This window comes from Acanthisitta chloris, unplaced genomic scaffold (assembly GCF_000695815.1).
Source record: "Acanthisitta chloris isolate BGI_N310 unplaced genomic scaffold, ASM69581v1 scaffold7142, whole genome shotgun sequence".
NCBI lineage: Eukaryota > Metazoa > Chordata > Aves > Passeriformes > Acanthisittidae > Acanthisitta > Acanthisitta chloris.
In genome coordinates, this window is record NW_008659802.1 from 4,419 (window position 1) to 21,833 (window position 17,415).

The 17,415-nt window shown below is 38.0% G+C and overlaps 1 protein-coding gene across 1 annotated transcript in view; it reads left to right on the forward strand.

The window, feature by feature from the left end:
* Window positions 1-533: 533 nt before the first annotated feature.
* The window catches only part of PRDM6 (PR domain containing 6), a gene marked incomplete at its 5' end in the record, with an annotated part of 47,012 nt that continues 30,130 nt past the window's right edge, over window positions 534-17,415 (forward strand). Inside the window, one exon of the mRNA XM_009069537.1 lies at window positions 534-841. Coding sequence (XP_009067785.1) covers window positions 534-841 — 308 coding nt within the window. The remainder of the gene's footprint in view (window positions 842-17,415) is intronic.

Consider the following 17,415-nt stretch of genomic DNA (forward strand, 5'->3'; position numbering starts at 1 on the left):
AGGTTCTGTTTTATTTATTTTCTAAACAGGCAGGCATGCACACACATGTTAATGTAAAAAGCAGAGTGAATATTCATTTAAAATAAGGATTAAATTAAATCCTGTTCCAATTAAACCATTGGGCTGAGCTGCGGTGAGACAGATGAGGGGGACACATAAGGCACTAATGACTGTTTTAAAATGTCTCACTGAAACACACTGGAATGGTTTAAATGGGATATTTGTTTAATCAAAAAATGAATCTTAAAAAACTGTGTTAAAATAAACGAGTCTTGTCAGGTCTGTGAACACACCAGGCTTGCAAAATGTCTGCAGGATTTCTGGTCAGCATTTGGAATTTTTTATTTAGGGCTATGGTAAGATTAGGAAAACCATCCTAAGCAATATGTAGAATGGTGCAGTGTGTATGCTTGCTGAGCTGCTATGAAATGAAAGGAAAAGCGTAGATATCTGAATGATCTTGCCCACGGTGGTGGTGATGGTGGTGGCCAGCGGCACTGTATTGATAGTGTTTTTCCCTCTTTGCCCCTCAGGATGTGACATGTGTGCTGATAACCGCAATGGCGAGTGCCCTATGCATGGGCCCCTCCACTCCCTGCGACGGCTGGTGGGCACCAGCAGTGCAGCCGCAGCAGCCCCTCCACCTGAGATCCCAGAGTGGCTCCGGGACCTGCCCCGGGAAGTGTGTCTGTGCACCAGCACAGTGCCTGGCCTGGCCTACGGCATTTGTGCGGCGCAGCGCATCCAGCAGGGCACCTGGATCGGGCCCTTCCAGGGAATCCTGCTCTTGCCAGAGAAGGTGCAAGCAGGCACCATCAGGAACACGCAGCATCTCTGGGAAGTAAGTTACCATCTTTCCTTCCTCTTCAAATTTGATCATTTTGAAGTAGAAGTGGAGTGTAACTGTATGTAGTACTAGCACCATCCGCTAACCATGAGAAAAAACCCAACAAACCCACAACTGAAGTAAACTGAGCATGCAGATTTGAAAATGTAGCCAGTGCAAGCAAAAGGGTTGCTGCACTAGAGGTATCCAGAAAACCAGTGGACACCACAGATCTCCAACTGGTTTGCAGAAGAAGAGCAAATTGTTGCTGGTGCTGTAATGTGGAGTGGACAGACACGGCCAGAGAAGTCTGAAGTTTGCAATGCTGTCTACATTTTGACCTGACTAACAAGAGCTGATGGAGCTCTCAGGTCACAGCACCAGTTGTATTATCTTAGTCTGAGTAGCAGACATGGGTTGAGATGGCGTATTGCACCACCATTGTGGCCCACAGTTAGTCCATGAAGTCTGCTGAAACAAGCACAGGAGTCTATTCTACAGCCTATCCTTGCTCTTTGCACAGTGAAGGTGTTAGTACTTGTTCACAATTTAGTTCAGCCTGGGTCCTGTACCAACCATGCATTCCCCTAATGATGCTTCCAGTATTTTTGTGTGAAAACCACTTTTAGATCCCTCAAGATGGTTTCTTTTTTTACTTTTTTTTTTTTTTTTGCATGTCACAGTCTTAGTGTAACAGTGATAACTGTTATGGAAAATGTATATTAGCTATGTGTCAGTACTTATTTACAGAAACAGCTTACTGTTTTCCTAGTCCTTTGCCATTTGTTTTTTATTTGATTTGTGCTGGAAGATGTGGTTTCTTAATTTGGCTTAGTGCTCTGTAGATGCAGCTTCTGCTTGCCTTGAGACTAACCTCTATGGGAAGTCAGTAGAACATGCCCATAGACCTGCAGATGGTATTTGCTCATCTAGACCAAATCAAAATCTTCATATTGTAAGGAGTCTATGAAGATGCGAAGAATGTTTTTGCTGTCTTCTTTGGCTATACAGTAAAAGTGAATGTATTTTTTAAAGAAATTTCACGTTGTGGAGCAGTTGGAGCCCCTATGATTTTGCTGTATTCAAAGAAATAGTAAATAATGCCTCAGGGTCTTTGTCTCCGAGTATTTTCCCAAAAGAGTCATTGTGGCAAGGAGATTTTCACATTAAAGAGTAAAGCATCAGCCCCAGAATGCACCTAAATGTACTCGGTAAAACCGGATAACTTGTAATCATTGGGAGTTTTTTTGCTGCCTCCAGTGGAGATGGAATGTCTCTTGTGTAGCGGTTATTGGTAATTTGGACTTAAATCTGTTCCTACCAGTGACTATAATGAGACATTTTGGGATATGTTAGTAATCAAATTTTTTTAATGGAACATTCTATAATGATGTTGGAGGCTTTTATTTTAATTGTGAAGAGGGTTTTGTGGTTTAGACTGTGCTAATTAACAGGAAATGTAATAATAAAATCAGCTTGCCAGATCCACAAAATGTATAAAATTTTGAAATCTAGATAGAATAAATGGAGTTAGAGAATTTTACATTGTCCTTATATGTTTACATTATAGACTTTTTTATTATTGTGAATCCGTTCTGCGCAGGTTGCAAATATTGACAATACCTTTTTTAAACAGACAAGAATCTTTTGGTCATATTTCAGGTTAACTTAAAAACTGTTTTAAAGCAATGAAAGAAGTGAGGGTTTGTTGTTTGGTTTTGTTTGGAGTTTTTTTAGACCTAAAAGCGAAGAAGAAAAATGTTAGGCAAAAATAAGAAATAGAACTATTTTGTGCCAGATTCAGGCCATCGGTGGGTGTCAGCTGAGTTTTTGTGGGGGATTTTTCTTCTGTTCTTAACACACAGTGCAGATTTCCTGTTGCATTGCAAAGTAAGTGCATGTATTTTAAGTGAATTATCTTAAAAATAATAATTTATTATTAAGGTATTGTTGGGCAGCGCATGGGCTTGAATTATTTCTGTTAATGACAACAACTTAGCAAAGAAACACTCCAAGCTCTAGATAAAAGTTTTGGCAGTTTCTCATTTGTTTTGGCTTTCAATTTGGTATGCTTTATCTAGCAGAGAACTAATGTTTAATAAAGAAAATATATAGAAAAAGAAAGTAATCAGAAAGTGTGTGTGATTTCACAAAACCTGATCTCTTTTTTTTTTTTTTTTTAAATGTTGTGGGGGTGGACACTGGAACAGGTTGCCTGGGAAGGTTGTGGGTGCCAGAACCCTGGCAGTGTTCAAAGCAAAGCCGGATAAAGCCTTGAGCAATGTGGTCTAGTAGGAGGTGTCCCTGCCTAGAGCAGAGGGGGTTGGGACTAGGTGATGTATGTTGTGGCTTTAATCAATTCTCTTCTACCAGTATTTTCAAGATAGGCACAAATACAAGTCTGTCCACAGACCAGCTATTCAGCCTTAGGTTCTGATGGACCTTATAGAGAAAACTTCTCTTTCTTGGTATCGTAAATAACATTTTAATATTTTTGTCTCGGCACTGTAAAATAAAGTTTATAAATACTCGTTTTAGTTTACAGTTCTTTGTTTTCAGTGTACACTAGACAAATTGAAGGGCTGTTGCAAAGTCTTCTAAGTGTAGTTATAATTTTAGTGGCTTTTCTTCTACTCTTTGTTGTGGGAAACATCAGAAGTGCTGCATTTGACATATAGTTCAACACTATGGAAATATGCTTCAGTCTGCCTGCACGAGTGTTCCCACCATGCCCTCGATGTTTGCTTTGTATGTGATCCATACAGCATAATGTACAATGATTCAGAGTAAATTGCATACCATTCCATTACCTCACAACAGGCCGTGACACCTATGGGTGTTCATGGGAAATTATAGAGTTCTCTCACAATCAGCCAAGATAATTTTTTATAACTTACAGAAAGATCAGCCCTTCAGAAAGCCAAAAATATTAGTCATTTTCAGTTGTAGTGCTTTTTTTCCCCCCTTTGGCCCACTTCTATTCAGTCCAGAGTTTGCTTGTATTTTATAAAAATACAATAAACTCTGATTTGTTTAAAACAAAAACAGGACTGGGTGTATTAAGTAAACACTCTCTTTGGTAATACAGGCATTTATTCCAGCAGTGCTTGATAATATTTCTGATCTTTCTTTTTTCATTTTGAAGTAGTGAGAATAATCATTTTGTTATTGCAAAGAAAACAGAGACTTTCTCAGCAATTAGGCCTTTCTGATGAGAATGAGATAATTTTCCCCTAATGTGTTTTCTAATAAAGATGTGAAAAGGCACACTTGATTCCAACATATATGAAAACATTATCTCAATTATTAATGTGTCCTTGCTCCCTGGAGACAAATTAATCTAGTTGCAAGTGGTTTCCCCTTTCTGTTTAACATCAAAATTTAATAAGAGTAGACTTTAGGAATGTATATGATATACACTTAAATTCTATTAGAATAAAATACAGAAGTTTGAAATACAAACACGTTTTAGGAGTCGAAGTCTTTCAGGCTCCAAACTTTAAACTGTGAATTCTGGAAACAGCTAATTCGTAAATGATCTTTCCCTCTGCAAATGCAGTTAAGGTGAAAAAACTTTTACTGACAGACATATCAAAGGATACACTCTTACAGTGTCCTTTTCTTCATGTGCCTGATAAAGAGTTTCTGTCTTTTTTTATTTCATTTTTTTTTGTCAGAGGTCAAGTAGTTTTTTTCTTGGAATAGCCCAAGAATGTCATATATATTATTTCACTTTATTTTAATTTGACTGAATTTCAGTGTAGCGTTTCTGGAAGAAATGCTATCTCATATGCCTTTTTTTTTTTTTTTTTACGGGGATGAACAAAATACATATACAGCAGGGTGTTCATTAGTGAACAGAAAATGCTAAACCTATGTAATGGATTTTCCCCTTAAAAATCCACCCCTCGCCCCAAATTAACTGGCACTACTAGAAAGTGTACGTGTCATTTTAATAAAGTTCCATTTGGATACTTACTGGCCTTTTTGCATCTGAACTGAAGTAAAAGGAAACATTGCTTTTGACTTCATGAGGACCAATATCAGGCATTTTGCTGGTATGCATGCTGGCCAGAGCCCATGCAGTGATACTGTACATTTCTAAACAAATTAATATGCACAGAGAATCCTTACCTTTCAAATGAGGCACTCATTCCAGTTCTGGTGATAGATTTGTATCGAGATTCTCAAGGCTGTAGTTTTGGACTAAATTCGCTGTTCCAGCAAAGCACTGGGGGATAGAATTATGTGCATGCTGTTGTTCTATTAAAGTGAAAATTATGTTTCTCAGTAATCCATCATCTAGTATTCTAGGCTGCATGTCAGTGCTGTTTTGGATTTGTCATATTCATGAAATTCAAATAATTTTGTCTTGAAAAAAAACCCTTGGTTATATTACTATTATATCTTAAATTATGCAGAGTAACAGCTGGTGCCATTCTGTTGAGCTTCTTTTGTTTTGCCATTTCTGAGGATTCTGTGTGGTGTATCACCCCTGCATTTATTTTCTGTTGAAAAAGCACAATAATTTTTATTTTTACATGGATTTTAAGTTCACATGCTGCCTACTGGAAATACCCCCAGTGTTGTGTTCAGCAGCTTGCTAAGCTGAAAGAACACATTCAGCCCCACAGCTTCCTTAATTTGTATGTCTTAGAAGAAAATTGTGCTAAGCCACTACAAAGCAGCTTGCTATCATTAGTATTTCTGGATCACTTAGGATCATATTTTTCCAGATACCTTCTGTATCTTACAGCTTCCTTGCTTAGGGTCAATATAAAGTTATTTCAATCCCAAATATAGAAGGTACTTTATATTTAGTAATTCCTGTTCTTAGAAAAGCTAAACTAAACCTTGATGTTTCTTTTAGAAGCCCTGTGAATTTTGTAAGGCTTTCTCATGTATTATCTTCATGTATCTACATGTCTTTGGTATTTTCACTCCATCTACAGAAGCTATCTATTGTATGCCTGAGCAGATAAATAAGCCTAAGCACACATGCAGCAAAATAAATCTAATTTGGCATTGGGACGGATTGTCTTCCTATTTAACAAAGTTAAGTTTGGAATAAACTTTGGAGTTTGGAGTTGGATCCAGCCCCAGAATTTTAACAGTGTTACTGAAAACAATAATTCTGTGGACTGCATGGAGCATGCATGCGTCTGGACACACACTATTCCCTGAAAAAAAAATATTTTCTGAATTGCCAGATCATGTAGGGACTGTCTGTTTTTCCATGGCACATAATCTTACCTTGGAGATTTCATTACGTAGTATGCAAAAATACTGAAGCAGAACACAAATAAATGTAAAAGCTCAATTCTGTCCTTGTCTGACCACTGCCTTTCTGCATTGCTGAAAAGTAATCCAATCATCAATATTATGGAAACACTTGACAGTTTTTTTATTACTTACTAAAAACAATTTCTATTGTTGCATGAAATCTAGTTTGCAAGGCCTGAAATTACAATTAATTTATGATACTATTAATTATTTCTACTGACTTTCAATACGAAATTGGTGAAAAAAGTAGTACTTTAATGACCAATACTAACGTCCAAAAAGTGATATGCACCTGATGCCAGTAATGTATTTGTGATAGATTTGACAAGCCAAAATGACAGTGTGCACTTTTCCAGGTGGTGGTGCCACAGAATATTTTGCAGAACTGCCTCAATCACTGCTCCACGCATTTTGGTCCCCCGGATTCCATGGCATCAGATGAGCATGGACTTTAAAGTGCAGACTTTTAAGTAATTTCTTAGCATAAAAGCTGGAAAATTCAGCCCAGTGTATACTTTCCCTCCACGCATTCAGCACCTTTTCCAGATAAGTTACAGAATTCCATTATCCAAATTGTTACACGTGTGTGACAGAGGTTGACCTTTAGTCATGTCAATCCTTTTTGTGTAGGCCTCAGGCTCCAGCCTAATGGCTCAAAGCCTGATTTACTCACTGTAATAAGGGCAGGAGGTCGAGCAATTGTCAGCTTGCCTGCTCGTACTCGTCTCGGAGCCTGGTTGAAGGCTGTTAACACAAAGCTTTTCAAAGTGAATTTACAACCACCACCACTGACAGAGGCCAATCAGTACACCATAAATGTCAGGTTAGTGAGATTGAGCAGTAAGTAAAGCACTGGTGTCCCACTATTGGCTGAAATCAATTGCTTAAGGTTTAACTTAGAATAGCAATCCATGCACAACTATGTTTGAAGAACTGACTTGAGGGTGGAGAGTGAGTTGGAGGGTGGGTAGGTAGAATTACCCACCAGCCACAGCTGTGGCACCAAGTCCTGCTTTTGTTCTCTTTCCATATGTATGGTGCCTGCACTGGTGGAATCCATGGGTAAGCAGTTGTTGGACCTGCCTCTTAAACATACAAAGAAGATTATTCTTTTTTATCTATGAGGAGAAAAAGGTAAAAAAGGTAAGCCAGTGTGCTATCTTACCTGGACAAAGAAGGCTAGGGAATTTTTTAGAGTATTATTTCAGTAATACTTCACTATTTTTGGTCCTCAGTTTGCAGAAGGCTTTTTCATAAGGAAACTGGCTTTTTTTGCCATTGGCTTGTAACTGGAAACTATCACAGATTTCACTAATGAGTGATTATGTACCTGTTGGTCTGAATATCCATGAGATGTAGTTACCCACAAGACTGAATGTTTTTATCATTTTGTGTAGTGACAGTTTGGACAACAATTCATTTAGGTTTGAAAGCATCAGCATTAAAACGTAGAAATCCATTAAAATGCGGTATGCCAGGATTTATAAATTAGGCAATTTCCTTGATTATTGCAATCATTTACAAAATTGATTGTCCCAGTGTGGTATAGGCAGATTCCAGCAATGATCATTGACAACAGGCACATCCTCTAATATCTATACTCATTGTTCCCTAAAAGAAAAGCCACTCTGCTACGAGGTTATTCTCCATCTCAAGGTCAATTATGCATTGAAAAAGTCTACTAATGTAGAAGATCACACATCTTTAAAGGAGAACCACATTAGCTATTTATAGACTGTAATGATAGCCGGAACACTTATTTTTTTCTTCTTTAGTAATTTGTTTGTTGACAGCCAAGACATTTACTTGAGACTGTAGTGCATATACTCTTTGTGATCTGTTATTGAAAGGTAAATAATTTTGGCAAATTGCAGCTGTAAATATTTATTTGATTGAAGATTTAAAAGTCAATAATATGTTTTATTTGTTGCATCTTAAAGTTCTAATTAACCAATAGATATAGTGTACGGTAACTTGATTTGGGTCAATTATTTCTGCAAGACACGATCAAGACATTATGTCACAAAGCAAATATGCTCTAGATGTTTTCCTATATTAAAACAAATACAATAAATCCACAAAATGCTAGCCACTGACCACAGAACCACAGTGCTTTCTACTTGAGTGGAAATAAGCAATTTGCATGGTAAAAACCTGTAAATGCTAAACCTTAAAATGCAGGTGATTTCAGGAGTTCCTTTTTGCAAGCTACACAAGAGGTCCAGTCGTAGCTGGCAACAAGCTAATTTTTTTCAGGCCTCATCCGTATCATGAGCTTCCAGGACTAATATCCTGCAGTGGCTAATCAGTCCTTGCTCAGACAAGATAGCCATTGATGTCACTATGAACTTTGATTTAATGAGGTCTTCAGGCATGACTGAGAAACACAGTATCACTGTAATCACAGTTCTTAGATAATTTTTTTCAAAAATAGACCACCCATTCTTTCAGATCTGCAGAACCACCTGCATATTTTCTGCTGGTGTATGAAAGAGTAGTATCACGTAGTTAATGTAAAGGTACCCTAGTATAAATGCATTCATTTGACCTAAAGATAGTATTTAATTGTGAAGGGAGGATTGCGTTGCTAGTGACTGTGTAGCCGTGCATTGTGTTTAGATAAATAGTTAGGCATAGAAAAACATCATTTTTGGTATCTTGTAAAAAAATCTGTGACTCATAAATATGATGTTTATAGTACATTGCATATTTGTTGCCTGTATTTCAGAAGATATTCGTAAACAATTCTGTATTTTATCAGTAATTCAACCTGGTGTATAAGTAAGCAAATTTAGTGCTCTGAGGGCATTTCTGAGGATGTGTTGATTTCATCTGTGGAACTACAAAGTAGAGAAAAGTGGTTTTTACATGACTACAAGAAGTTCCTACTGAAAGAGAGGCCATACGAAGGCTCTGTTCTTCATGTTGTGCACCTTTAAGGGAGCCCTGAATTTGGAAGTAGAGTAGCAGTCAGTATTTATTACATTCTTAAAGTAGTAATCCTACCTTAACTGAAGTGTAATCTATAAAGCACATGAAGTAAGAAAATCTAGGGTTCACTATTTTTACTGAGGCTGATTTTCCAGACCTGTAAGGGTCAGTGTTTTGCTCTTTTAAAATGTTTTATATGTACTTTATGCCTGATGCCAAGTTGCTACTCACTGCGGAAAGCAGGGTATTAGTTTTTATCAATCTGTCAAAAGAACTTTTATAGAAGTACAGATTGGTGACTGATACTACTTATAGACCATAATTTTGCCAAAAGACCTCACCATTGAAGTAAAAATAAAAGTGCTCTATTTTTTATATTCTATTTCTAATTTTATTTCTGTTTCTATTTCTGTTTCTGTTTTTGTTTCTATTTTTATTTAAGTTTTCTTGAACACTATCCCCATTTCCATTGCTTCAGTAAGGAAGGAGATAAAAGAGATGCACAATTCACTTAGACAAAAATGAGGAGAAGGACTTGGGTGTATTTTTTTCATTTGTACAATAGCCGCTAATAAAGCACATCTTAATTTCCAATTAGAGACATGAAGAGAGAGAAGTAGATATTAGCCTGGGTTTGTGTTTACTCATTTTATTGTACCAGCTATGTTTCAGTGACAGCTGCAGTAGCAAAGTATCTGCTGCTAAAAAAAATGATTTGTCTTTCAGAGCGAACATTCTGCGAAGATTTGACATTTGATGGGAAAAAACAACCCAACTTTAAAAACCAAAAATATTCTCATCTACAACATAGTGCTGTTCTCCATTTTAGAGCAGGAATCTTGTGCACTTGTTGGTTAGGTGTCCTAGATGACATGCATTTGGAAAGTTTAGGAGGAAACACTAACATTTAATGAACATTAATATGTTTCTTTTACACTAATGCAAAAATATCATCACAATACTTAAGCAAAACTGATAGCTTCCTGGAAAGTTTTATTTTCAACAGGATGTGTTTTTCATCCAGAAGTGTAAGTTGCAGATTAGTTTTGATCATTTCTACCAGAAAAATGCAAGAGGTTACACAGACTTGGAAATTTCACTTAAAACTGCTGTAGCCTTTGGAACAGTTATCAAAGAGTACCAAGGTAAGACCTCAGTGTGTTTTCAGCAGTGTTCTCTTTTCCATGGACCCAGACCCAGCTATTGTTAAGTACCATGCCTTGATTCTGGCATTTTACTTCTTCATAAATTTGAGGTCTTGTTTCTGTGTGGGAACCAAAACTTTTCACCCAACTGAACCTCTTCTGTTGTTCATGGATGAAGACAGTAGAGTTTAATTTGGTGTATATCTTTCAGCACATTTAAAAGACAGGTAAGGAGTTTAGAAAACTCATTTTTCTGGTGAAATGTTGTGACAAAGACAACCAAAGTGAAGATGAACATTGTCAACTCCTTAGACCATGCACTAATCATGAAGATGTTTAGAGAAAAAGAGGGGTACCATATTAATGATCAAATCTTTGCATCAGTGTTGTCTGATATAAATTTCATTCTCTTTTCTGACAAAACCAGGATCGCATTCCAGTTACTTGGAATAAGAGGTAGTATTTTAGGAATATTATCTTGTTTGCTGATTGTCCAGAATGGTGCAATTGTGTACCCAGTCTAGGAATTTGGTGACTTTCCAACAGTGAGGACTCCTCACCAGAAACCACTGGAGAGGTGGCCTGGGCTTAGGGATGTCTGTAGCCACCATATGATAGAACTACACAGTAGAGTAGGCTATATATCTGAGCCTGGGTGGGCTCAGACTGTAACTCTGGCTGAGTAGCTGTTTGACCTTGGGGTCTGCCATTCCCAACAAAAGATGGCTGAAGGTCAGGCTAAGGTCTGTAGTCTCGCTTTCCTCCAAAGACTACATTTGTCTGTCTCTTTTCTTAACCTTTGTGAGTTTTTGTTTATTTAATAAGATGTTAATTTTCATACCCTAATTGTGCAAAAGTGACATGACCCAGAGGCAATAGTGTAGCAGAACTTTCATTTCATTGTCTGAAGTAGATTTTTCCTTTACTTTCAAAAGGCTAAATTGTGTACAATTTTATAGTTTGTTGCCAAGCCGAATCAGATGGTTTCTTATTTAAGGATACAGTAACAGTCATTTTGGATCACTTTAAAGGCCTTGATAGAGTCTTAGTCTGCTTAATCCTTCATTCTTAGTTTATATTTCTTCCACATTACTGCTTATCTCTTCTGAAATCTCACAGGTCTACATTACAGTAGTCATTCATATTCTATGGCCTGCATGTCATAGTGGCAGTATTTATGATCAGAAATAGCTAGCAATGCTTCTCAGGATGCTGTCAATCACAATTTGAAATAATGATAACCAACTGAATAAGTCTGCACAAGGTCTTCCACCCTCTCTGAAGCTGAGTGTCACATTGCTCCTGTACTGCACCTAGCCACCAGTTGGTGGGTAGGTTAGGAAAAATGCTCCTTTCTCTGTCACATTTGACTTTCAATCATCTGTTTTAAGGGATGAAAGACATCAAGAATTTAAACTTGCTGCTGTACCAACAGAGGAAACAGCTGGCTACAGTGATAGTTAAGCCAAGGCAATTCCATGTCTCAGCAATAATTTATGATTAAAGCCAACTTAGTGGAGGTACAGACTAGCATTATGTCTATTTTTTTTTCATTTTTCATACTCCTGTTTATTAATTTCTGCTTTTTATGATTTTTAATTTTTTCCATTCTTATTTATTGTTACTATAAAAGTTTCACATAAAAATGCTTTTCATCATGTTTGAGCAAAAGGATGCATATTTGTCTCAATGTTTTCTTCTCAGGGATGAAACATTCAGGCACTTTCATTCTGTGGGGAAGGTGATTTGATTTCTTTGGAGAATTAGTGGTAAGCTTTATGTTGAGAGCCTCCATTCTAGCTGTCTTGTCACATTAATTGTGGAATAAAGTTTTCCATTTCAAAGGCAAAGCTGGACCGGATGTACATTAATATTCTGACAGTTAATTCCATTGCTTTATTAAAATAATGCTACTGCCATTCATTGCAACTTGATATTGATTTAACTGGTAAATCTCTAAAAGAATTAATGTTGGGAAATTTCTGTATAAGGAAGACTTTGTAGTTCAGTATCCAGGAATCAGATTGCCACAGACTGAAAGTCTGGCTGAATTTCTCCCTTCTTCATACTCTTTGACAGTCTTACCTTAAAAATCAGAGAGCTAGATATCTTTTTCTCAGCAAATTCATGCATCTCTGTAGGATGAAAAAGCAGACTGTTAGTTCACAGGGAAAATTGGGCCAACAGACAGATGCAGGCTGATAAAACAATCTGTTTGAAGATGGAGAATAGGACAGCAAGGCAACGTAATGCCAGTGAGTTTGGAGAAAGCCAGGGCTTTCTCAGACTATGCCTCTTGTAGAAGATTACTGCCATTCTTTCCCTTTGTTCTCAAAGATTACAGGTGATTTTACCACTCTCACACAAACCAGGCTAGTCTTGTCACATGAACATTACAGTGTTGATCTGTTGTTCTGTTTCGGTGCTGGTGCTGTCTGATGATGAGTTGTGGATATCCCACAGAAAGTCAGAGGCAAAACATTAAAAAATTATAGCATTCAGAGTTAGTAATTTTCATCCACATATTCTCATGGTTTTCTGCTCTGGATTTTTCCCACTCTCTTGTTGTTGAATTTAAATATTTTATCCAGTTCAAGGTTTCAAAACTTGAGAGTACTACAGAAGATAGCTTTGCGAATATTCTTGAGCATGCAAAGCTTTTCTTGGACAGCTCTTAGTGTCCTTAGCATTACACTAGGAAATCTGGTATCACACCAAGGGTGGACCATTGGCAGGCACACCTGGGTACAGGCTTGGTATGTCTGTGGTCTAAGCTGACCAGAGAGAAGTCTGCTGTGGGCTGTAACCCATGTGAGATTGTGTCTGCTAGCTCAGTGCCATGCCCAGAGGAACAGATCCTAGCAAGGTTAATTGTCTCATGGGCTGAAATGGGATTGTGCCCAGGCAGTATTTATTATGAGTAGAGTGAGCTGAATCTCTCTGCCTTCTGACATGACTGTGTCCTGTGCCTGCTGGGAAAAAAATATTTGTGACTGTTTGACCAACACCTGATTAGAATTTCTGAAAATTGAAACATAAACTTAGTCTTCCACTTTAGCTGCAGATGATTTATCCTAACAGTGATACTGGCTGTTCTTCTCAGTGGGACCAAGTCACTCAAGAGCAAATGGTGAAATTGCAAGTGCCAGAGGAGGTCTTATATTGTGGGCTTAATAATAGGACAGTTTTGCATACGCAGGCTAAGTCAGTTCTAACATTTCCTAAAACTACTCACAAATCTTTTGGTTGAAAATAAAATGGTTTCATATTAATAACTTGAAAACTCCTAGTTAACTTCATTATTTCAACTAAACAAAACAAAACATTAGTTGGTATGCCTTACTACAATCAATTGGGTAAGGAGATTCTTCTCTTGAGTGCATGACAGCTATAAATAGTACAAATGGAGGCCTGGGTGCTGTAACCTCATATCACAATGTCACTGCACAATTCTGAGCTTTCATTTATTCCTTTCAACTTTGTTGGGAGTTAGTGGTGTTGAGAAGCTTACAGAAAGCATGGAGTGGGTCCCAAGATCAGGACTCCTGAGCTTTGTCCTGATGTCAGACTGCAGGATTTTTTAGGTGTTTTCATTCCATGTTTCATGGTGCTCATACTTGCTAGTGAATGAAAAGACTCCAGTGTTACTTTTCATTCAAGCAAAACTAAAAATGCTAGGAGTTTCAAAGAGGGACAGATATTTTAAATTCATACATCAGTCTCTTAAACTTTCCATCCTGGAGGAGTCTGTTGTAAAGGCACCAGGGGACGAGGAGAGAGAACTTGGCTTTGTGCATGAGCATAGGAATTTATGTTCGAGCTGCCCAGGAGCATTATGGCATTTAACTCTCCAGCAGAGGGTCATGGTAGCTATAAATTGTAAAACATGACTAATGTCATGTGACTGAAATATAGTTGAAGTGTTACCTCGTGTCTAGAGACCACAACCAGAGTACTGTGGTAAAAAAGTACAAGGTGGCTGTGATGGTAATTAACTTCTGGGAAAAAAGAAAACCTTTGAATGTAATTCTTAATGAAGCTCTTAAACATAAGAATATCTTTCTAAAAGGGACTGGTACCTTTAAAAGGTGTGTCAAGTTCTGAATCTTTGGGTTTGATGATCTCAGCCTTTGCCTTCATGGCCTGTGAAACTCCAAACTCTTTGCCTCCTAGGCCATACATGAGGAGAGCAAGAATGTCTCCACCTTTCTTGTTGCACTTTCGATAGGGATCTCATCTTCAGTGTGACGCTTACGGGGAATTTCTTCCCCCAGCTAACCAGGTGGATTCTGCTTTCTCTTTGCTTTTTTGGAGGCCAGAGAATTGTCATGGAAACTGGGTCAGGGACAGTGGTCTGAGTTGTTAGTCTTTCATTTCACAGCTAGCACATTTGTGCCCTAGGCTGACTGCCATTGTCCTTGCTTTGTCACAATCTTTGCAGCTTCAGGTATGGCTCTCCTTGCTTTCTGGTTCCTCTCATTCCTCTAGACGTTTCTTGCCCTAGCAATTCCCTGCCGTTATGGGGGCATCAGGTACTCATGTCGCTCAGTCCTTGTGCACATACTGTTCCTCTCTCTTTTTTTCTGTCCTCTCCTGCATAGGATTTAAAGGACTATGAAGTGTAGTCTGGAGCAGATGACTGAACAGTCCCTTCTAGCTTTGAAATCCATAAAACTGTGAAGCCAACCAAAAGAAGTTGCTATGTCTGTGTAAACCTTATCAAAACTGAGAGCTCTGCTCATTCTCCCAAGAGTTTCTGTGCTTATAAATTCCTCTCATCCTCCTTTTATGAAAGAGTGCAGCACATCAGAGGAGTTGTCTGATAAAGATGGGGAGAGAGATTATTATAAAAGCCAGCCATGTGTCTCTGCCCATAAGTCTGCATATTTCTCCTGTACTTGAACTGGCGTATAGAACTGCAGTTTAACCCAGTGCTCCAGAGAAATAATACTGAGGAAGAAATAGAAACAGTAGCTCTGAGTTTTCTTGAAATAATCCCATTGCAAGAACGCTGAATGGACAGGCAACCATATACCAAAACCCCCACAGCTGTCACTTTGGCAATCCTTTTGATGAATTGGATCTTGATATTTACAGAATCTATTAAAATACAGCCCATCATGTGTTTGTTTATATGTTGACAAGATGATGTACACCCTGCAGGTCAAGGGTGATGTGAACTGTTTTGGTGTTCTTGTCAAAGCAGCTAAAAAAAGAGCATTTAAATAATTTTTGTAGTATAATTGTCTAAGAATGTAAGAGTAACATACAAAATTCTTACTTTGAAAAAAACCCCTGATCTGACACAAAAATCTGAACTTGTTATCAATCAAAAAGACTTTCCTACTTCTTCTCTAATTTGTTAGAAAATTGGCAGCTCAGATAGAAAAACAAATAGCAAAATTAAACAGAAAGGAATTGATTTTACTACTTGGGTGGTTTGTCCAGTACTATATAAAATTTTTCATTTGGGCTTGTCACTTATTAAATATATTTTTTTTAACTAATGAGGGTATACAGCACATACAAAACCTTGCACTATTTTGCCATAAATATTCTAAGTCAGAATTAGCTTTATGAGGGTGTCAGATGTATTTCTTTGTACATCATTCATACATGTTTGATTTTTCCTTGCAGTTATGAAGAGAAAATACTGTCTGAAATTAAATCACGTCAGTCTATTTGTCCTCACTGATATGCCTTGTAATTCCAAATGTGACTGTATTGAGGGTGTTACCTGTGTAAAATTAGACCCCTAACTCATACACTGAAGGATCCCAGAGCATTTTTCAACTTCATTGCATTGTTATTAGATTATATTATCATGAAGTCGGCTAAGATCTAAGACAACTAACTGTAGAACAATCTCTTTCCATCTCATATTTTTATTGCATGCTTTTTTTCCTCACCTTGGAGTCATGCTCTTCATAAATAAATAAATATTTCATGTTCTAGTATAAAGCTAGCTCATGGTCATTAGGTGCCTTAAAGTAATCACGGAAGAGAGCAGATAAACAAGATGAGTTCCAAGGCAACAAAAACACACTGTTTGGTTTGTTGTGTGCATGTTGTGAAATTGTTGAGGCATCCAAATGCTTCACTGTTTGAGAAAGGAATAGATACATTTGGAATGCAGAGTGAAGTTGGGACAAAAAGCCTGAGAAAGAAGAAATCTGCACGAAGGCGAAAAAGAAAGAATAGGTGGACAAAGAGGTGGGGGAGGAAGAACTGGATGCTAGGCAGTCTGAGAAGGGAGGGTCAGCAGTGTTTCAGGTGAGAAACACAATGTGTCAGCTGGACATGAACTGAGATGTTGTGCTGAAGAAGTGGTAGTGTTGGCCCTCATGTTCCCCTTGAGAAGAGAGACCTGAGAACAGCTCGTGATATCTTCAGATTTCCTCTTCCTAAAGGCAACAGGCTGTGCTGGTTCAGCTGTGGTGAAAGCTTATTCCTGGGCCCTGTGGTCCCTCAGAAAGCTGCCCCTTGGATCAAGTCTGGGAAAGGAAGCAGAGCAGCCTGTTCTTTTATTCAAAGTACAGAAAGGAGGTTCAGGACTTTTGTGAGCTGAAATACTGCTAGCTTTTTTTCTTTCCTTTTTCTTCTTTTGATTTCTAAGACTGTTCTGGCAAAGAAAAGTGCTTATAACTTTGTTTCAAAAGGAAAGCCAAGCAACTCCTTTACATATCTGGAAACTTCTCTTTTCCTCTTTATTCCTTCAACTTGCCTTAACCTTGCTCTAAAAGCATTACTCTAAACATTTTTCTCCCTACCCCCTCCCTCCTTTTCTGTATTTTTTTTTTCATATTTGTTGGGACTGTCAACAATGAATTAGTTAGAACTAGTTGTGAGATTGACATCTACAAATGCTTGCCCAGAGAGTGCTGAGCTGATACCACCAAAAGCAGAGTCATGGCCATCAGATGCTAGTGCCCTTTGGTCACTAAGGGCATATCTACCTTCTACAATGAGGTGCTGCACTGTGTTGTTTCTGAATGAGCTATTGCAGCTGCATGGCACAATATAGCTGAGTTTTCAATACTGTTAGCCTGGATGCATCATCGCAGTGTGCCTGGGTATGACACATTAGGCTGCATTGCACAGTGTTAGCAAGGTTTGAGATTCTGCTTCTGAAGCCACCCAAATCAGTGACCAGGGCTCTGAGCAGAGCTCAGTGATTAGACTGAAAACAAGATGCTAATGTCCTAGGAAGGAAACAAAACCCAAACCATC